Below are 16,909 nucleotides of genomic sequence, written 5' to 3' on the forward strand. Positions count from 1 at the left end.
ATAGCATTTGTTAATCACAATAATAATATTTTGCATCAATAAAAATTAAATAAGTATTTTTTAGTTTTGAAAATATAATTTTAAAAAAATAATTCATGGTGTATGCCATACTTTGGAATTCTTGGTTCAAAACTTATCTCATTATGCAAAGACAACTATTGCAAAATGTGTTCAGATCAAGACTTTATATCAATCTTAAAAGAACTCAGACAAGAAATTAGCACATGTCGAAACCTCTTCAATGCAATGCATACTAAAACATCTTCAAATCACTTTAGAGATCAATCAATTTACATTGTAGATAGTTGTCTTGAACCACACCTTGTTAGGTATAAAAGCTTGGTTTTTTAAATACTTTGGTCTAGAATTGAGATTGATTATTTGAGATTGATTCTGAACCAAACAATCATCTAATAATAAAGACTCCACATTACTAATTGCAGTAGCTAAAGTATTGCTATTATCTTGATCACAACTAGGTTTAGATGCATTTATTAGTAGTTTAGATTTCATTAAAACTAGGTTTAGACACATACATTAGTAGTTTAGATTTCATTTAGTCATATCTTGTGGAAGATGATGACAGAGTGTAGGAGTACAATGAGACAGGACTAAATGAATCATAAACTAATTTGGAGGTGTAGTATTATCCAGTTTTTATATATATTTGAAATATTTATATATTTAAATTTTATATTAAAATCATTTTATGAAATATTTTTAAAATGGATGGTCTTATTTTGTGATCATGAGATGTTTTAGGTATCTAAATGCTACAATGTAATTTTTGCAGGACTTATTGAATGTCAAAAAATTATTGAAATATGATTAATACATACATCAGTGTGAAAATTATTTGTTATTGGCCTGTAAACAAAAGAAAAAGAATGACTTTCCACAACTACATGAATCTTCACCAAGTGTTGCCGTTCTTTTGCATTCCACTATGTACAAAATCCATAACTGAAGTCTAGGTCCTCGGTGCCTGTTTTTGGAGAGAATTGGAGCTGCACTACAATCTGAAGAAAAAGCTCACATTCAACACCCACTTCCAAGTTTTGTTATATTGTGTACCGATACAAGTCTCATAATCAAAGGACACTGTCCAGTTTGAATTTGTGCAAAGGCATAAATAATTTCATGTTAGATTCTTCCATATCCTCCCGAAAGAAAGCCGATGAGGACATCCAGTTTTATCGATATTCACCCAAATGTTGGTTCAATTCTCATCACATCTATCAAACCTTGTGAGGATTCGTCACATGGCAACAATGCTCACAAGCTTTGGTTTTCTAACGAGTCCTGATCACTTGACTAATAGAAAAAATTTGAACACTTTACTCATCTAATCTAAATTATCCACGTCTCTGCTGCGAGCCTTGAGATGCAATGTTAGTCACATCTACACACTGCAAAAGTGGAACCCTAATTTGGGATCCAATCTGCAGCTTCACTGAAAAAGAATGCTTCAAGGCAACGTACTGCTTCTGTTGAAGACTGGAGCTTTACGGGCTATTTTGTTAAACACCTACTGATGGTTGAGAGATCATGTTACTTTGTTGTACATTAGAGTGTTTTAATGTTAAGATTTTTTTTTTAATTTAACTTAATATAAGACGCATGGTTCTTTAATCAATAATCTAAAAATAACAATACCAAACAATTGTTATAGATTATAAATAATGTATTAAGAACAAACCTATCAATCTCTTTTAAAAGTAGGGATCCACAATTCATTGACTTTGAAAGCCACATAATTTTTTTATTTTTTCTTCATAAATCTAATGAATTACGGAATCACAAAATTATATGGACAATAAATAATATTAGAGAATGTAAAGGTGACATCTTATAGATTGCTGCTGACCAAATTAGAAGGTGTTTTGTCCAACAATTTTTTTATTTCATGTTATGACCTTCAGTATTTTCTAAGACATACATTTTTTAATTCAATAATAATATATTAATTTTAATAATTTATTAGATATTTATTTTTTGATTTGCATTAGATTAAAATTTTTCATTTATTTATTTAATTGAGAGTGTTTAAAATTTTATTAAATATTTTATATATAAAAAATAATTATATATTATTTGTATTATGTACATGTAACAATTAAGTATATTTTAAGAAAATATGTACCATATGTTGATTTCTAATCTAAAATTAATATTTTAAGCCATCTAATTATTAGAAAAGTTTAATTCTATTACTTCATTGCATTTAAAATTATTTAAATTTTACATATGATATTATGAAACATATGATATCATGAAAATATGTTTAAAAAGTAAGTTTTTTCATTTAATTTTTATTATTTTAATATCATTTTAAAACTTAGATAAACCATAAATAGAATATATATATATATATATATATATATATACTTTTTTAAAAAAAAACATATAATCAAAATAACTAAAAATACATAATTCATTATATAAAAATGTAAAAACTTATATAGATGTAAAAATACATAATCTAATTTTTAGATAATTCATAAATATATATACATACATAAATTTAAAATAATTATTTTATTTGTGTTATATTATTTTTGTTTTATTTTTATTGCAATAAATAGATGATTTATATCTTCTAATTATTCCTAAATTTTATCATTTTTCATATGGATACTTTAAAAGAGAATAAATACAACACATACAAATATATATATATATATATATATATATATATATATATATATATATTATGATTTTTATAAATTTTGGTACTAGTGTTTTATTTTTTTTATTTTTTTTTATGTTTTATTCTCTTTTACAATGCTAAGTTTACAATGTAAGGTTATATTGTTGAAAAAATTAATTAAAATAGTAAATTTTAATCTATAGCTAAATTATAACTTTATTTTTTAATATTAATCTTATCTACTTCTTTATCTACTTCTTTATGTAAACTTATTTTAACATACATATAAATCATATTATATAGCCATATATTAAACCTATCACATTTCTATACACAATATTTACACAAAAAATATTATTAATGTTGTAAGCGCCAATATCTCTTAAGAAAAATATCATATGTATTCTTGATAATAGAAAATATACCCTTCAGTGATAGTTGCAAATCCACCTCGATAAGCCATAAACTTATTTCTATTTTAGGTGAATCCGGGGCCCAAACCGCATGCCACATGATCACTTTTTGGCTATGTGAGTGTGAATTGTTGTTTCTATGTATACTTTGTACATGTATACTTTGTACATGTATACTTTGTACATGTATACTTTGTACAGTTGTGCCTGACATAGCTTTGGTGTGCATGTTGTAAGAAGCGTAGTTCGCATCTGCACTCCAGTTTTTGGTGCCGGATAGCGTGCTCGCTGTGCACAATGTGTCCATGGCCTTGTCTGGAAACTTGTACAATTCCATTGCAATTAAACTCAAATGTTTTTGGTACTCATCTCTCTCTCACTCTTTATGCGACTCTGGATCGTAAGCATTCTGTGCAGTTTGATGATTCAGTTTGTGTGTCTGTGTGTGTTTGGTTTGATCATTGTCTGTGTGTTTAGAAATTGTGTGTGTTCTTCTTACGCCATGCTTTCTTTTGTGGGGGGTGATGTTGTGTTGTTTTCATGCACGTATTGTAGAGTAGTGCAGTTGATTACTTCATGTGTTTGTCTGTGATCCTTTTTTTTTTCCGGTTCTAGATGTTGGCCTGTGTGTTATTAGGCGAATTATTTTCATTCGGTGTTTGGTGTAAAGATTAATGAAATTCTTGATTCTTATGTGTTTGTGAATACTGAATGTTTCATTTTTTATTGAGCCGAGTTGCCCAGGATTTGTACTCACTCACATACCGACAGAATAATTTTGATTTTTTGATAAGTTTTCACTTGGTCGTCTGTTCATTAATTTTTATTTTCTTTATTTGTTTTTTAAACTAATAAGCTGTTTGTTCTAGCGAGTCGTTAAGAACTTCTTAAATATTTTCGGGCAAAAAAGGAAATAATTCTGTTATTTTGAATAGCTTTCAAATGTGCTGCAATTGTGATGGAAAAAAACTCTTTAAAAAGTCTATGGAACAAATTTTTATGGTTTTTTCTAAAACATCATATTTTGAAAGTGAGGTTTAAACAAGGACCTTGAAAAATTTACAAACATGCCAAATTTAAAAGTAAAAAATATTTGGTCTGTGATACATTCATAATTTGTGTAAGAAGTAAGTTTTTCAGAACATTATTACTTGCATATTCATCAGTGTTGATTTATTGTTAATTTATGTATATAAACCAATTGGTGTTCTGTATTTTACTAAATTTAACCATTTTCTTAACAATATCAAAATCAGATTTTGATTTTGATTTAAATGTTTAATTAAAAATAATATACTTAAATACATTTAATAAAAAACTATAATTATAGATGATAAAAGCCATCTTTCTATTCAAATAGATGATACATTTATAATTTGTGTTAGAAATAGTTAGTTTCACCATTCCAGCAATATAGCAAAAAGGCACTAAAAATGTAATTTCAAAACCAGGATCAAAACATCAATAATATTTTGTTTAAAATAAAAAGCAATCAATAACAACGAAGGCAACATCAAGGTGCAGTCTCTGAATAAAAAGCAATCTTGTGGAATAAAAATCCACTGAATAGCTGCTTTCTCTCAATTCTTTATGATGAGTCTGATCAAAAAAGATAAGCGAGCTGCGGGCTTCACTGTTTTGTGATTGCTCGAAACTCTTCAAGACAAAAATACGCAATTGAGTGGTGTGGGTAGTAAGGGGCGCTGTTGTTGATCATTTTTCTTTACTTTCTTTGTCGATGCTTCAAAGCAAGAGCACTTCAAATCTTTACTCGGCCGGTAAAACATTTTGATTGTTGAATTGGGCCAATTTGACAATCTTCTTTCCAGAATAGCGATGCATCGTGTTTCAGTAGTTCTGAAGAGTAACGGGCACAGAGAAACTCCAAGCCATAGCTCGTTTACTTACTTCTTGAAGAGTTTTCAGCAATCACTTCTTCATCTGTCCAGTTTCCATGGAGTTTACGGTGGGAAATTTGGATCCATCGGGACTTTGGATCCCTACGAAGCCGATTATTTCTTCATACTTGTGTATGTCTCGTGCAAATTTAGCCCAAAGACTGGCACTCCATGGCTCGGACGTGCGCGTAAGTTAATGGAAGCAGCCGTGAATCATGTGTCGACAAAGATGGAGTTTTGGAATCGCAGTGGTGGAAGGGATCAGATTTTTGCCGCTTCACAAGACAACAGTGTCTGTTTTCATACCCTGGTGAGCATTGGAATCTGATTCCTTTAGTTTCAAATCTTAAGATAGGATATTGTAAACGTTTGTAGTTTATCCCCGTTCATTTCTTGTTTAGGCATGGACAAGGCCCGGTTTTGACCAAGTTCGATGACTGATAATTTCTCATACTGACTAGGATACTTTATATGACATTGTGGATGCAGGAGACAGAGGCATGGAATACCAGAATTTACACGAAACTCTTTAATCCTTCAAACTTAGGAGTGCAGGACTTTCATCCCTGTCAAGCAGCAGAACACATACAGATCCCTCCATACGTCTCGCCCTCTGTCGCCGCATCTTACATCAAAGATCCGAGAAATATATTTGCCTTCTTCAGTGGAAAAATGGAGATAAATCCTAAGAACGTCAGTGGCTTGAAAGCAATGCGCGCATGCTTTCACGGATCTGCCGCCCCGGGATTCACCTGAAATAGAAATAAGTTTACAGCTTATCAACTTCAAGGGTAGATTTGCAATAGATATATTTGCTATTAGAGGTATATTTGCTATTTCAACATATTGCAGGGGTACCCATGATATTCTCTCAATTTTTTATATTAAAAAAATATATTTTCTCTACTTTTTATATTAGGAAGTTGTTAAAGCTACACCTAAAATTAAGTAATGATTAATTTTGGAGGACATAGAATGAGGGATGGGGATAGGGAACATAGGCTAGGAAAGGGGGATGGGGATAGGGAACATAGGCTAGGAAAGGGGGATGGGGGATGGGAGACTTAGAATAAGGAACAAAGATGTGGATGGATGCAATCAATCATGGGATGGTAATGTGGGGTATGGCTTTAACAACTCCCTGAATTTATTCTCATCCATATGTATCATTCATAACATATAAAAGGATTCATAAAATTTTAGAAAGGCATGTTTTTATAATATTGATTCAAATTATTCATATGTTTAAGAATTCGCCAAATCATTAATCCAATAATAAGAATGAACTTTTTTTTGTACTACCATTAATGTTATATACCTTAGTGAAGTAATCTTTTGATTTTTGATTGTTGCCACTACAATTCACTAACTTCATTTCTTTAATTATTTCTAATAATGTAAGATTATAATTGAACCTATGTATGGGAATCATAAATGTATATATTTTTTAATACAAGGTCTCACCATCAAGTAATTTTTTATATGTAATAATGTAGTTGTAGTTCCATTTGTAAACAATGTTTTAGCTCCTATATTATTATTTTTGAAAAGAACCAATTACTTAACTATTATTGTTTTTGTATTAAGCCATTCATTATCTCAAATCTATAACCAATTAGAAAGTGTTGTCAATATTAATTTATTTTATTATATAAGATAAAATAGAATATTTTTTTAGTCCTTATAAATAAATAAATCTACAGTTATTTTTTAACATATTTTTTTAATTACAAATCAAATATTTAAAAATTTTAAAAATAAAAAGAACTAATAGTTAAAAACTAACTTTATAATGCTAAATATCTTATACCTAAAAGATTTTTTTTTTTTTTTTTCACAATTTAAGTCTTAAATAAATTCTTATTATCCATAAGCATTGAGGAATTTGATATTTCTTACTTATTACTTTATATATTACTAGAATTTGTACTATTGATATTTATTAATGTTGATCTCTGAAGAAGAATTTACAATACTAATATCATTGTATAGAAAATAAATAAATAAATAACCTTATAAAATTCTTTTACAACATTAAAGTCCAACATTTCTTTCAAATATGTAGAGCACAACTCTAAATGATTTACTTGATTTTGTTTTGCAGATAAAGGATATCCATTCAAATAAACATTAATTTTGCATAAGTTGAATCAAAATAATTGGTAAAAAATAAACATGAGGACATTGAGTAATAATAAAGTTAAAAACTAATTAAAGTTAAGAATAAGATCACAATTAAAAAATAGCATTTCTAAAAACTATAATAAATTAAAAGAATGTTAATTTCAATACAATCAAAATTTCAATGGCAATATTTTCTACCAAATTAAAAAAAAATAAAATCAAAATAAAATTATGATCCAAATGTTTTAAAATAATATTATTTTAGAAATAATAATAATAAATTTTAATCATCAAAACATTAAAGTAATTATGACATTTTTTTCATCTTCCTTTGTAAAAACAGAATGCTCAGTTATTATCTAAAACAAAATGAAGTTCAAAAAATAAAAATAATGAAGAGTACATAAAATAGAAATGAACATGTACCATATAATACACATAAATATCTAAAATATATATTTCTAAACGTAATATCTGAAAATTATATATATATATACATATATATATATATACAATTATAATTTTAATACATTGTTACAATGTATTAAAATTTTGTTAATAATAATGATAGTAATAATCATATATAATCAAAATTATAAGAATACAAATCACATACAAATAAAACAATCTACTCAAACATCTAAATTACAGACAGATCCTTCAAATAAGATACTTCTTCTATTCCTCCTTCTTTGCTCTCACGCCTGCAAGTGCACTAAGCTCCTGTTTCTATTTGTCACCAGTTTCTATTTCCTGCAATAGAAACTTTGCTTACCCTTCAACAGCAGCATCAACATCTTCTCATTCCTTTTGCATGACCCCACTGTTTTGCTTCGTTTTGTTTTGTTTTTTGTTCTGTGATTGTATTTGTGCGGCATCTCTTTCTTCTTCTTCTTTTTTCTTCTTTTGTTTTAGCAATCTAGCATAGCATATCCGAAGTAAACGAAACCAGTCTCCGCGAAGAGACTTGGCACCTCCCTACTTACCTACTTACCACTACTACAACATCAGTAAATAGTAATGGGTACCGCAGAGGAGGAGGAACCCACCCTTTTCACGTGGTGCAGCAGCTAATCTCGGCATGAGCGGACCACCACCATCGTCCACTTTGATGAATGAGAAAGACAAGTCTCTCCTGCAGCAGAACGAGGAGAGGGGGTTCAGAGCTGGCTGTGGAAAGTTCGAGGCTGGTAGTGTGGGATCCAAAGGTGGGATCCAGCTTGTTCGTTCTTCGGCTTGGACAGTAGGTGGGTCCCATTTTGGTGCAGTGGAGTGAGTGAGTGAGTGAGTGATGGTTGATGTTGTTGCCGGGTCTGGTCCGGGAAACAGGAGAAGAATGCGCCTCTAAAAGCGGAAGGGAGCCGTACCCCATTTGTTGCCAATATTATCCCAATGCAATGCAATTCAACTGTACCCCATGTGGTCTACTACTACATGAAGAAAAAACACAATAACGCCGTTGAAGTTGGTGGCGAAAATACGTCGATACCCACCCCCACCCTGAATTCTGTGGAACTTTTATCACCTACCCTTCAAAAAACCACACACATGTTTTCGATGAATTGCTCAAAAGTCTTCAGATTCACCCCCAAAAATTCCCCACTTTCAAGATGCTTGCTGGGGACACTCTGGTCCTTCATGGTTGTGGACGTTATTGTTGTGTATTGGACTTGATTGCTGTGATTCTTGCCCATTTCTTAAGGTTGTTTTTTGTTTTTGTTTTTTTTATTTTTTTTTATTTTTTTTTTAAAATAAAATACAGAAGACTTCTACTGAAGAAGTACATGTCCCACAACAGATAGCATTGGTGCTTATATTTTATTTCTTATTTTTATTTTTGCAAGGATTAGGTGAGTTGGGTGGATATTTTAATAAAAGAAAAATTTTCTATATCCTGCCAGTATATAATATCTTGTTATCTTAAGCTTTAGAATAGGGCTAATATAAAAAAACTTATTTGTTCTTTATGTTGTTCAAAAGAGTTGATTGAATTTATTTAAGTGTCAGAATTTTGTTTTGTTTTGGTTTTAACAATTAATCATCCCATTTTAGCACAATCTATTATGCCATTCCAAATAAAGGTGTATAGTTAATTTGGTAATATAAATGATGTTATAAATCATGTGATTGAATTCTTTCCAAACGGTCCCAAAATATATATATATATATATATATATATATATATATAATTCATAGTTTTTTAAAATTATAAAGCATTTTTTATATGTCCTTGATATTTCTTACTCAATTAGATCCATTACTCAATTACATTGTAATCAAGTAGGCTTGCAAATAATAAAGAATTTCTAATAATATTATATATAATTACATTTTAAAAAAATAGATGTTAAAAAAGATAAAATGTTGATTTTTTTTACTAATATATAAGTTTGTCTCATAATTATTATTTTTCTAATCTATTTGTGTGATAAAGAAATATAAAATGAATCTAAATTAGTTATAACAAATATATATATATATATATATATATATATAGGAATGTTAAAATGACCCACCTATTTATTAAATTGATCCACCTTATCATGGAGAATGAGGAGGAATAAGAGGAAATGAGGGAGATTGAGATGAGAGCTTGGAGCAAAGAAAAGAGAATGGGAGGGAGGGGAGGGGATCATAATGAAGAAGGCTGGAAATGGAAGGAGTGGGAGTTAAAAACAAGGAGGGTGGAAATGAGGGCTATAATTGTAATGATGGTTTTTGGAGATGATTTATTTTTCTAATGATAGTTATGATAGAATGGATCAATTTAGTAAGTAGAGAAGTCATTTGAATATTTGATATATATATGTATATATATATATATTAGAAATATTAAGTATTTTATAGTATATATAGTTCTTTTTGTTAGAAGTTATTTTTCTCTTTTTATAATAATAACATAGTTAAAGCTTGGAGATTAAAGACTAACATATGTTTGCATTTCAAATTTCTTGCATATAATTAAAAGATAAATATGTAAAACTCTAATAAAATTATTCCAAAATTATATTTATTCTTTTTTCTTTTTTTGAGTCAAAAGATTTTATAATGATTGATAAGCATACATCTATGTTGATCTTAAGTATAATAATCTTCTTTATCTTTGATACATTATTAATCAATTAAAGATGATTTTAAAATAACTTCAAGTTGAAGGGAATTGCTAGAAAGTCCAAAAAGTATATTAATAGCTTCAAATACATATTTTTGTATTTTCATGTCCAACTATAGCTTAAATACTATTTTAATTTATTATTATTGTTATTTAATGTAAGAATGTCCTATCTTTTTGTGAATTAATTCATGAATTTATTGCATAAAAAAAATCTACCAATTAAAGCTAAAATTGCCAAATATTCATAGATTAGTCCAAACAATATAAACAATATAGTATTCATATTGCACATTATGATGCTAGTTCTGTAACAAAATAAATCCTTCTATAAATTTTCATTCTAATTTTTTGTTTAAATTAAAAAATATATATATATATTGAGAATAAATATAAAAAACAAAAAAAAAATCAATTCTTTAATTAAACTTCAATGTTTTAGTAGATATATTTATTTTATTTTTTACATATATTATATTTTATTTAATGAAGAAAAAAGTATAAAAAAATCTTACCTTGATTAAATTATAAAAAATCAAAAAAACTTATTTAAAATATTTTGTATAATATTAGTTATAAAATATCACATTTTGTCTAGGTTTTTAAAATTAAGCTTATATTTTTTAATATAATCAGAAGATTATCTAACATATATCCATATTTACTAATATTAGCAATATAATATATGTAACTTAAGTTATGGTTCAAAGTTTGGATTTAAATAAGTTTTTATTTTAAATCTTTGTACTATTTGTTAGAATTTATGAGGTACTTAGTTACATCAAATGAAACTTTGTTAATCTTAATTAATTATAGTTTTAAAACTTAGAAATGACAATACAATATCTTGATGTTTTATTTTGTTAATCATTTATTCATATAGTATTATTTAGATTGTATATAGATTACTTAATTTTATGATGTTCACTTTTTATGAAGTAAACAAATTATTTTATAAAGTCTTTATTATTAATATCATTATATGTTTATATACATGTTTTGATTTAAAATCTATCACACTATTTTATTTTATTTTACTTAAAAATTAACAAGACTTATGCATCAAATTTTCTATCAAACTAAATTTAATTGTCAAAAATACATTAAAAAAAAAAACTTATATTTATATTGAAATTGCTTTTAGTGTAAACATAATTCGATTATAAGTAGATTTACTCCTTAAAATATGTATTTATTTATATTTTACTTATAATCAAAATATAATAAAAAATACTATATTTATAAAATATAACTATTGATAGTAATTTAAATTATTAGTGTAAATTTTGTTATAGTATGTATAAATATATATATATATATATATATGTATGTATGTGTGTGTGTATGTGTGTATAGATTTATTAATTTTTGTTTCTTTGTCTATTGTATAATTGCATGCACAAAGTCAAGTTGGTTTTTTTGGGATTTTAAGCATCAAGCAATTGTACACATGTACAGATACACAGACACACTCATTCACATTTGAGAGTTATAACAAAATAAACACATGTTCCTTTCATGATTGTATCATTTTTTAAAACAACAACAACAACGGGAAAAAAAAAACAAAACAAAACAAAACAAACAAGGTAACCCGTCAACTGTACGTTAAAAATATAAATGTTGACTTTACGTTTTTATGTCTATCCGTTCGAAATGAAAGATACAAATATATCTAAAAATAAACAAATATATAAAATATGATAAGGAAAACATCATCCTCGCATGTGGATGAATGACGGATGATAAACGCACGAGCCATCGATCGTATTATTACCGAAATGAACGGAAGGATATTTGTTTAGGGTTAGCTTCGGCCATGTCGGAGTTGGAGGGTCTCATGCAAGCAGCCGAAGGACGACACGAATTCCCTGAATTCAACTTCGTTGGAGGAATCGTAAGTCCACCATTTGATGGGTCCCTTTCGTTGCATCAAAAGCGATCCCAATCCGACGACCCACAACCGATTCTTTCTTGCGAGTTGATGTTTCTACGCCCGAAACTGCCTTTGGGATTTTGTATCAGATACTTTAATGTGCGGCGCTGAAGCCGCGGCACCCCACTTGCAATTTCCTTTTGTGTTTTTGTTTGCGCCACTTGAGAATTGAGCTTGGTAGGACCTAGTCCGTCTCCTGTGTTGACTGGTAACGACTCGTCTTTTTTTCTTCGATCATGTGGAATGTGTGGCTAACAAAACGCCTGTCGTCTATCTCTTGGCCGACATAATAGGTTTGCAGCATCCGGGGGCCAACACTGTTGAGAGGGTTTCGCTGTAGGGAATGTGATGACGCTTTTTCCTTCTACGCGTTCAAGGCTTTGGCACTGTTCAATTCTGCCACGCAGGCCGACGCGGGCAGCTCAAACTCCGTCTTCCTTGAAACCCGAAGACGATAAGATTTTTTAAAGGGGATCTCAGTCCATATAGGGTTTTTCGCAGTGTCTGGGATGAGTTGCCCACTGTGCCACAAGATGTTGATGATTCTCGTCGCTATAAATAAATCCTGTCTGGAAATACAAAACTCTGTTGCCGAAGGGTTCAATTTATTTGATGAATGATTTGCCGATTCTGTTTTGTTCGAGTGTCTTTCACGCCACTTGATACTGCTTGGCATCTATTTATGGGAAACTGTGGTGCATGATGCCGGCTCTTTTGTCTGGCACACCCGAAGGAGTAGTCCTGCGACTGTAAGTTGGTTTGTGATGGGAATAATAGAGGGTGCACACAATCTGGAGATGGTATACAGTACCTGCCACTGAACGATTAGTGGGGTCAGAATTCAACTTGCAAGTTTGTAGGACACAACTGGTTTGTAAGTGCTCACGGGAGCTTGGGCTTTAGATAATAACCGGGGTTTCGGAGAGCCTAGCGGAGGTTTAAGCGCGGAGACTCGCGGGATATGCAGTTCTTCGTTAAGAGCAGTGTGCAAGGGTGAACGCCAACTTGGGATGTCACTCGCAATTGAACTACCAGGAGCTCCGGAAGTAGATTCCAGGCTTTCAAGCGTTTTCGGACGCTGATGTCGCCCGAAGCACAAATTAAAACCTCGGAGGTTTTCAGGAATCAGGCATGATCTTCTCTGGTCCATAATTGAATTGACTACGCATCTTTATCTTTCAAAATCAACGAATGCAGATGCTGATGTAGAGCTGCATTGACTATTCTTTGCAGAATTAGGTGGTGAACATGATGAAGACAATCCTTCTCCTGCTGGCAGTTTGCTTCTTGCTTACGGCGTCATATTTGACGGCTGAGAGCTTTAGGGACGAGGACTGGGACGATGAGTCGGAAGAGTCCACAGATTTTACCAAGGTACGTCTGGATCAAACAGTATGACACACTTAAGAGAGGGAGATCGAGTTGCATCTACAACATTAGCATGCTTGTTCTTGGACCTCCGTAGTGAATTGGTTGCAAATTTCTCCTACAAGTTATTCGACGCACCCAGTCAACTGCTTGTGGTTGTTGAAGCAGGTTCGCCAAGAAGAATCTGAGAGATTCAAGAGACTCGTCTCAATACCCAATGAATTCGACCCATCGCTCTTTGAAGGCTTGATCCATGACGATTTTGAAGAAGACGCCCTGCACGAGCACCCTGGGGGGCGACAGTTACTTCAAGCTGCCAACATTCTCGCTAGCGAACAGGATGCGCTCTTGCAGTTTAAGAGAGGAGTACTCGATCCTAATGGTATTCTGGCAGGATGGAATGGAACTTCGAATCAAGACCACTGCGAATGGGTAGGCATTCTTTGCAGCAACATCACGAGTAATAACACCATTCGTCGAGTAGTGCAATTAAATATCACAGGTCATCTCTACTACATGTCCATTCAATCTCCTGTTCAACCAATGCTTGCAAAACTGTTAACGCTATACAATCGTCCAGCATTCATGGATACATTGCATCATTCCAATGGCCAGATTGTTGTTCTTGCGAGTGCGTTTTCTGAGGATGGAGATTCCAACCTTGATGTGAAGCAGGTGTCGAAGGTGCTAAGCTGGGAGGTTTGATTTCCCCGAACATCTCACTGCTGTCTTCGCTGACAGTCCTAATCCTGCAAAGTAACCTATTAACGGGACCTATTCCCCCAGAGTTGGGGAATTTGAAAAATTTGAAGACCCTGAATTTACATGGCAACAATCTGACGTCATACATCCCGGTTCAGCTTTCGAACCTTACGCTCCTCCAGACTCTGGATATTGGCTCCAATAATATGACGGGTGGATTGCCAAAAGAGTTAGCACAATGTAAGAATATGCTCCAATTGGATGTGTCTTCAAATCATTTCGACGGAGAAATTCACAGCGACTTCGGTACTTTTCCAAAGTTGAAAATGTTTTTGGCCATGAACAACGAGTTAACCGGAAGTATCCCTGAGAGTTTTGGAAATTGTACCACTCTGGAGAGCTTTGCGGTGAATGACAATCATTTGGTAGGAGAGATTCCGAGAGGCTTTGCAAATGCTCCCAATTTGCAAGGATTTCTGGTGGGGTTTAACAACATCACCGGAACGCTTCCTGAGGGGTTTGGGAAGTTGCAGAAGTTGAGTATTGTCTACTTCCAGTATAACAAGATGAACGGAACCATGGATTTTCTGCAGAATTGCAGCGGAATGTGGCAAATTCATGGCGAGAATAACAACCTCACTGGGCGACTTCCTACTTTCTTTGGGGATACATGCGAGAACCTGACGCATGTCTTTGTATCGAGAAACAACTTCTCCGGACCACTTCCGGGTACCCTATCGAAGTGCCCCAAGTTGGAGAATATCGGCGTTAGCAACAACAATCTCTCCGGCACCATCCCGCCAGAATTTAGCATTTGTCCTAGAATGCAAAACTTTCAGGTGGACAACAACCATTTCACGGGTGAAATACCTGGAGTGTTCAGCAATTGGTCCAACATAGAGTATGCGTACTTCCATGGCAATGATCTTAATGGGACGATTCCTGCTTCGCTGTCGAACTGCTCAAAGCTGGTACAATTGCATTTAAATTCTAATCCCAAGCTCACCGGGATTATACCTCCAGAGTTCGGAAGGTTGAAGAAATTGGAGAATTTGGTGGTATTCGACACGAAGGTTTACGGGGAGATACCTACAACGCTTGGGAACTGCTCCAATCTCAAAAATCTTGTCCTCAATAACAACACTCTTAACGGGACAATCCCGGCACAGCTTGGAAACTTGAGGAACTTGACACTATTGGTTTTGTCGCAGAATAAGCTTCAAGGGTCAATTCCGAGCAGTCTCGGCAACTGTAAGAATCTTCAGAGACTTGATCTCTCTAACAATCGGTTAACTGGAGGATTGCCAAGTAATCTCTCGGATTGCTTTTCTTTGCAAACAGCTAAACTTGATAATAATCAGCTCGAAGGAGACTTTGCATGGGATATGAGCAACATGACCAATCTGAAGTCGGTGTCCGTGCGCAACAACTCGATTACAGGAGATGTGTTCGCATCACTTGCCACCCTTAACTCAACGAAAGGCAGCAACCAACTCACGACATTGGATTTCACTCGGAACAACCTAATTGGGAAATTTCCGGCCACATTTGATGTGTCCAAATTGTCGTCTCTGCAGGTGATGCTGTTAGGAAACAACCAGCTACAGGGTTCAATCCCGTCATGGCTTTGGGATCTCCCTAAGCTGCAAGTGCTGGAACTCAATTATAATAATCTCACGGATGACTTACGAGGCAACTTCAGCAACCCTCGTGGATTTATTGACGCACCGACTACAACCGATACTCCTACAGACAACTCTCAGACTTACATTCAGAGTGTTACGATTACTGTCCAGGATAGACAGGTAACGTACAGTACTTCTCTCAAATATGTCACTTCCATACAATTATCGCACAACAGACTGGGGGGCGTCATACCTGTGGATATTACCAAGCTTGTGAAGTTGACGTATCTCGATCTCTCCTCAAACTTCTTCACAGGTAGCATTCCTGACAATATTGGTGCAATTCCTTTGACGTCCCTGAATCTCTCTAGCAATCTTCTGACTGGTAGTATCCCGGAATCCTTGGGCAAAAATGCCAAGCTACAATCTCTGTATCTTGCCAACAACGACCTATCTGGTCCTATTCCCCAAGCATCCCCGTTACAGTCCCAAAATACCTCTGCCTATCGTCCTGGCAATCCCGGGCTCTGTGGCCTTCCTCTTGATCCCTGCAGCTCGACATCACCATCATCAGGAAATTCCTTCAATGATCTTTTCACCACCCCTGGGTTTATAGTGGGTTTCTTTGTTGGGTTCTTCTCGATCGGGTTAATACTCTTCTTTTCTAAGCCTGCTCGAAGCTTTATGAAACTGGAGAACGGAAGCTCAAATAAGGGACACACCGGTCGGTGGCATCCCCCAAAGTCCGGCTTGTTGCGAAAAGGGTCCCTGTAATATACCTTTTGATCACCTCTGATAAACGATCACATGCTCAGTGTTGATATTTCTTACACGAAAAACACAACCTCCCTTGTAATTTTATAGAGTTCCATAAACGGTCATAACATGTACATTTTAAGCAGCATCCATTTCGGACTATAATAAAGAGTGTGGATGTGTGTTCGTTTTTACTTGCGGCATTGCGTACCATAATAACTTGGTGCTATTTCCGTGCATAAAAAAGACTGAGCTATGTAGTTCCAATATTCTATATCAACCTGGTCATTATGTGACTAAATGACTTCAGGTTTCCTGAATGCTT

General features: G+C 32.9%; 3 protein-coding genes across 4 annotated transcripts; all 3 read left to right on the plus strand.

The window, feature by feature from the left end:
• Window positions 1-4,722: 4,722 nt before the first annotated feature.
• On the plus strand, window positions 4,723-5,874 carry LOC112277519 (putative glucuronoxylan glucuronosyltransferase F8H). The gene is made up of 2 exons (XM_024509964.3): window positions 4,723-5,271; window positions 5,451-5,874. The coding sequence occupies exons 1-2, from the start codon at window positions 4,900-4,902 to the stop codon at window positions 5,715-5,717; spliced, it is 639 nt and encodes a 212-aa protein (XP_024365732.1). The 5' UTR covers window positions 4,723-4,899; the 3' UTR covers window positions 5,718-5,874.
• A 5,986-nt stretch (window positions 5,875-11,860) lies between these two features.
• Window positions 11,861-12,716, plus strand: LOC141044929 (uncharacterized). The gene is made up of 2 exons (XM_073531259.2): window positions 11,861-12,094; window positions 12,427-12,716. The coding sequence occupies exons 1-2, from the start codon at window positions 11,933-11,935 to the stop codon at window positions 12,589-12,591; spliced, it is 327 nt and encodes a 108-aa protein (XP_073387360.1). The 5' UTR covers window positions 11,861-11,932; the 3' UTR covers window positions 12,592-12,716.
• Window positions 12,717-12,852: 136 nt separating this feature from the next.
• Window positions 12,853-16,778, plus strand: LOC112277155 (uncharacterized). 2 transcript variants are annotated; one of them, XM_024509187.3, is made up of 4 exons: window positions 12,853-13,262; window positions 13,367-13,507; window positions 13,670-14,003; window positions 14,177-16,778. In XM_024509187.3, exons 2-4 carry the CDS (start codon window positions 13,382-13,384, stop codon window positions 16,600-16,602), a joined length of 2,886 nt encoding a protein of 961 aa, XP_024364955.1. In that variant the 5' UTR covers window positions 12,853-13,262; window positions 13,367-13,381; the 3' UTR covers window positions 16,603-16,778. The 2 variants fall into 2 exon arrangements, with proteins under 2 accessions (XP_024364955.1, XP_024364956.1); XM_024509188.3 differs by having other exon boundaries at window positions 13,670-13,933.
• Window positions 16,779-16,909: the final 131 nt, after the last annotated feature.

The sequence above is a fragment of the Physcomitrium patens genome, chromosome 25 (assembly GCF_059467195.1).
Source record: "Physcomitrium patens ecotype Gransden chromosome 25, ASM5946719v1, whole genome shotgun sequence".
Classification (NCBI taxonomy): Eukaryota; Viridiplantae; Streptophyta; class Bryopsida; order Funariales; family Funariaceae; genus Physcomitrium; species Physcomitrium patens.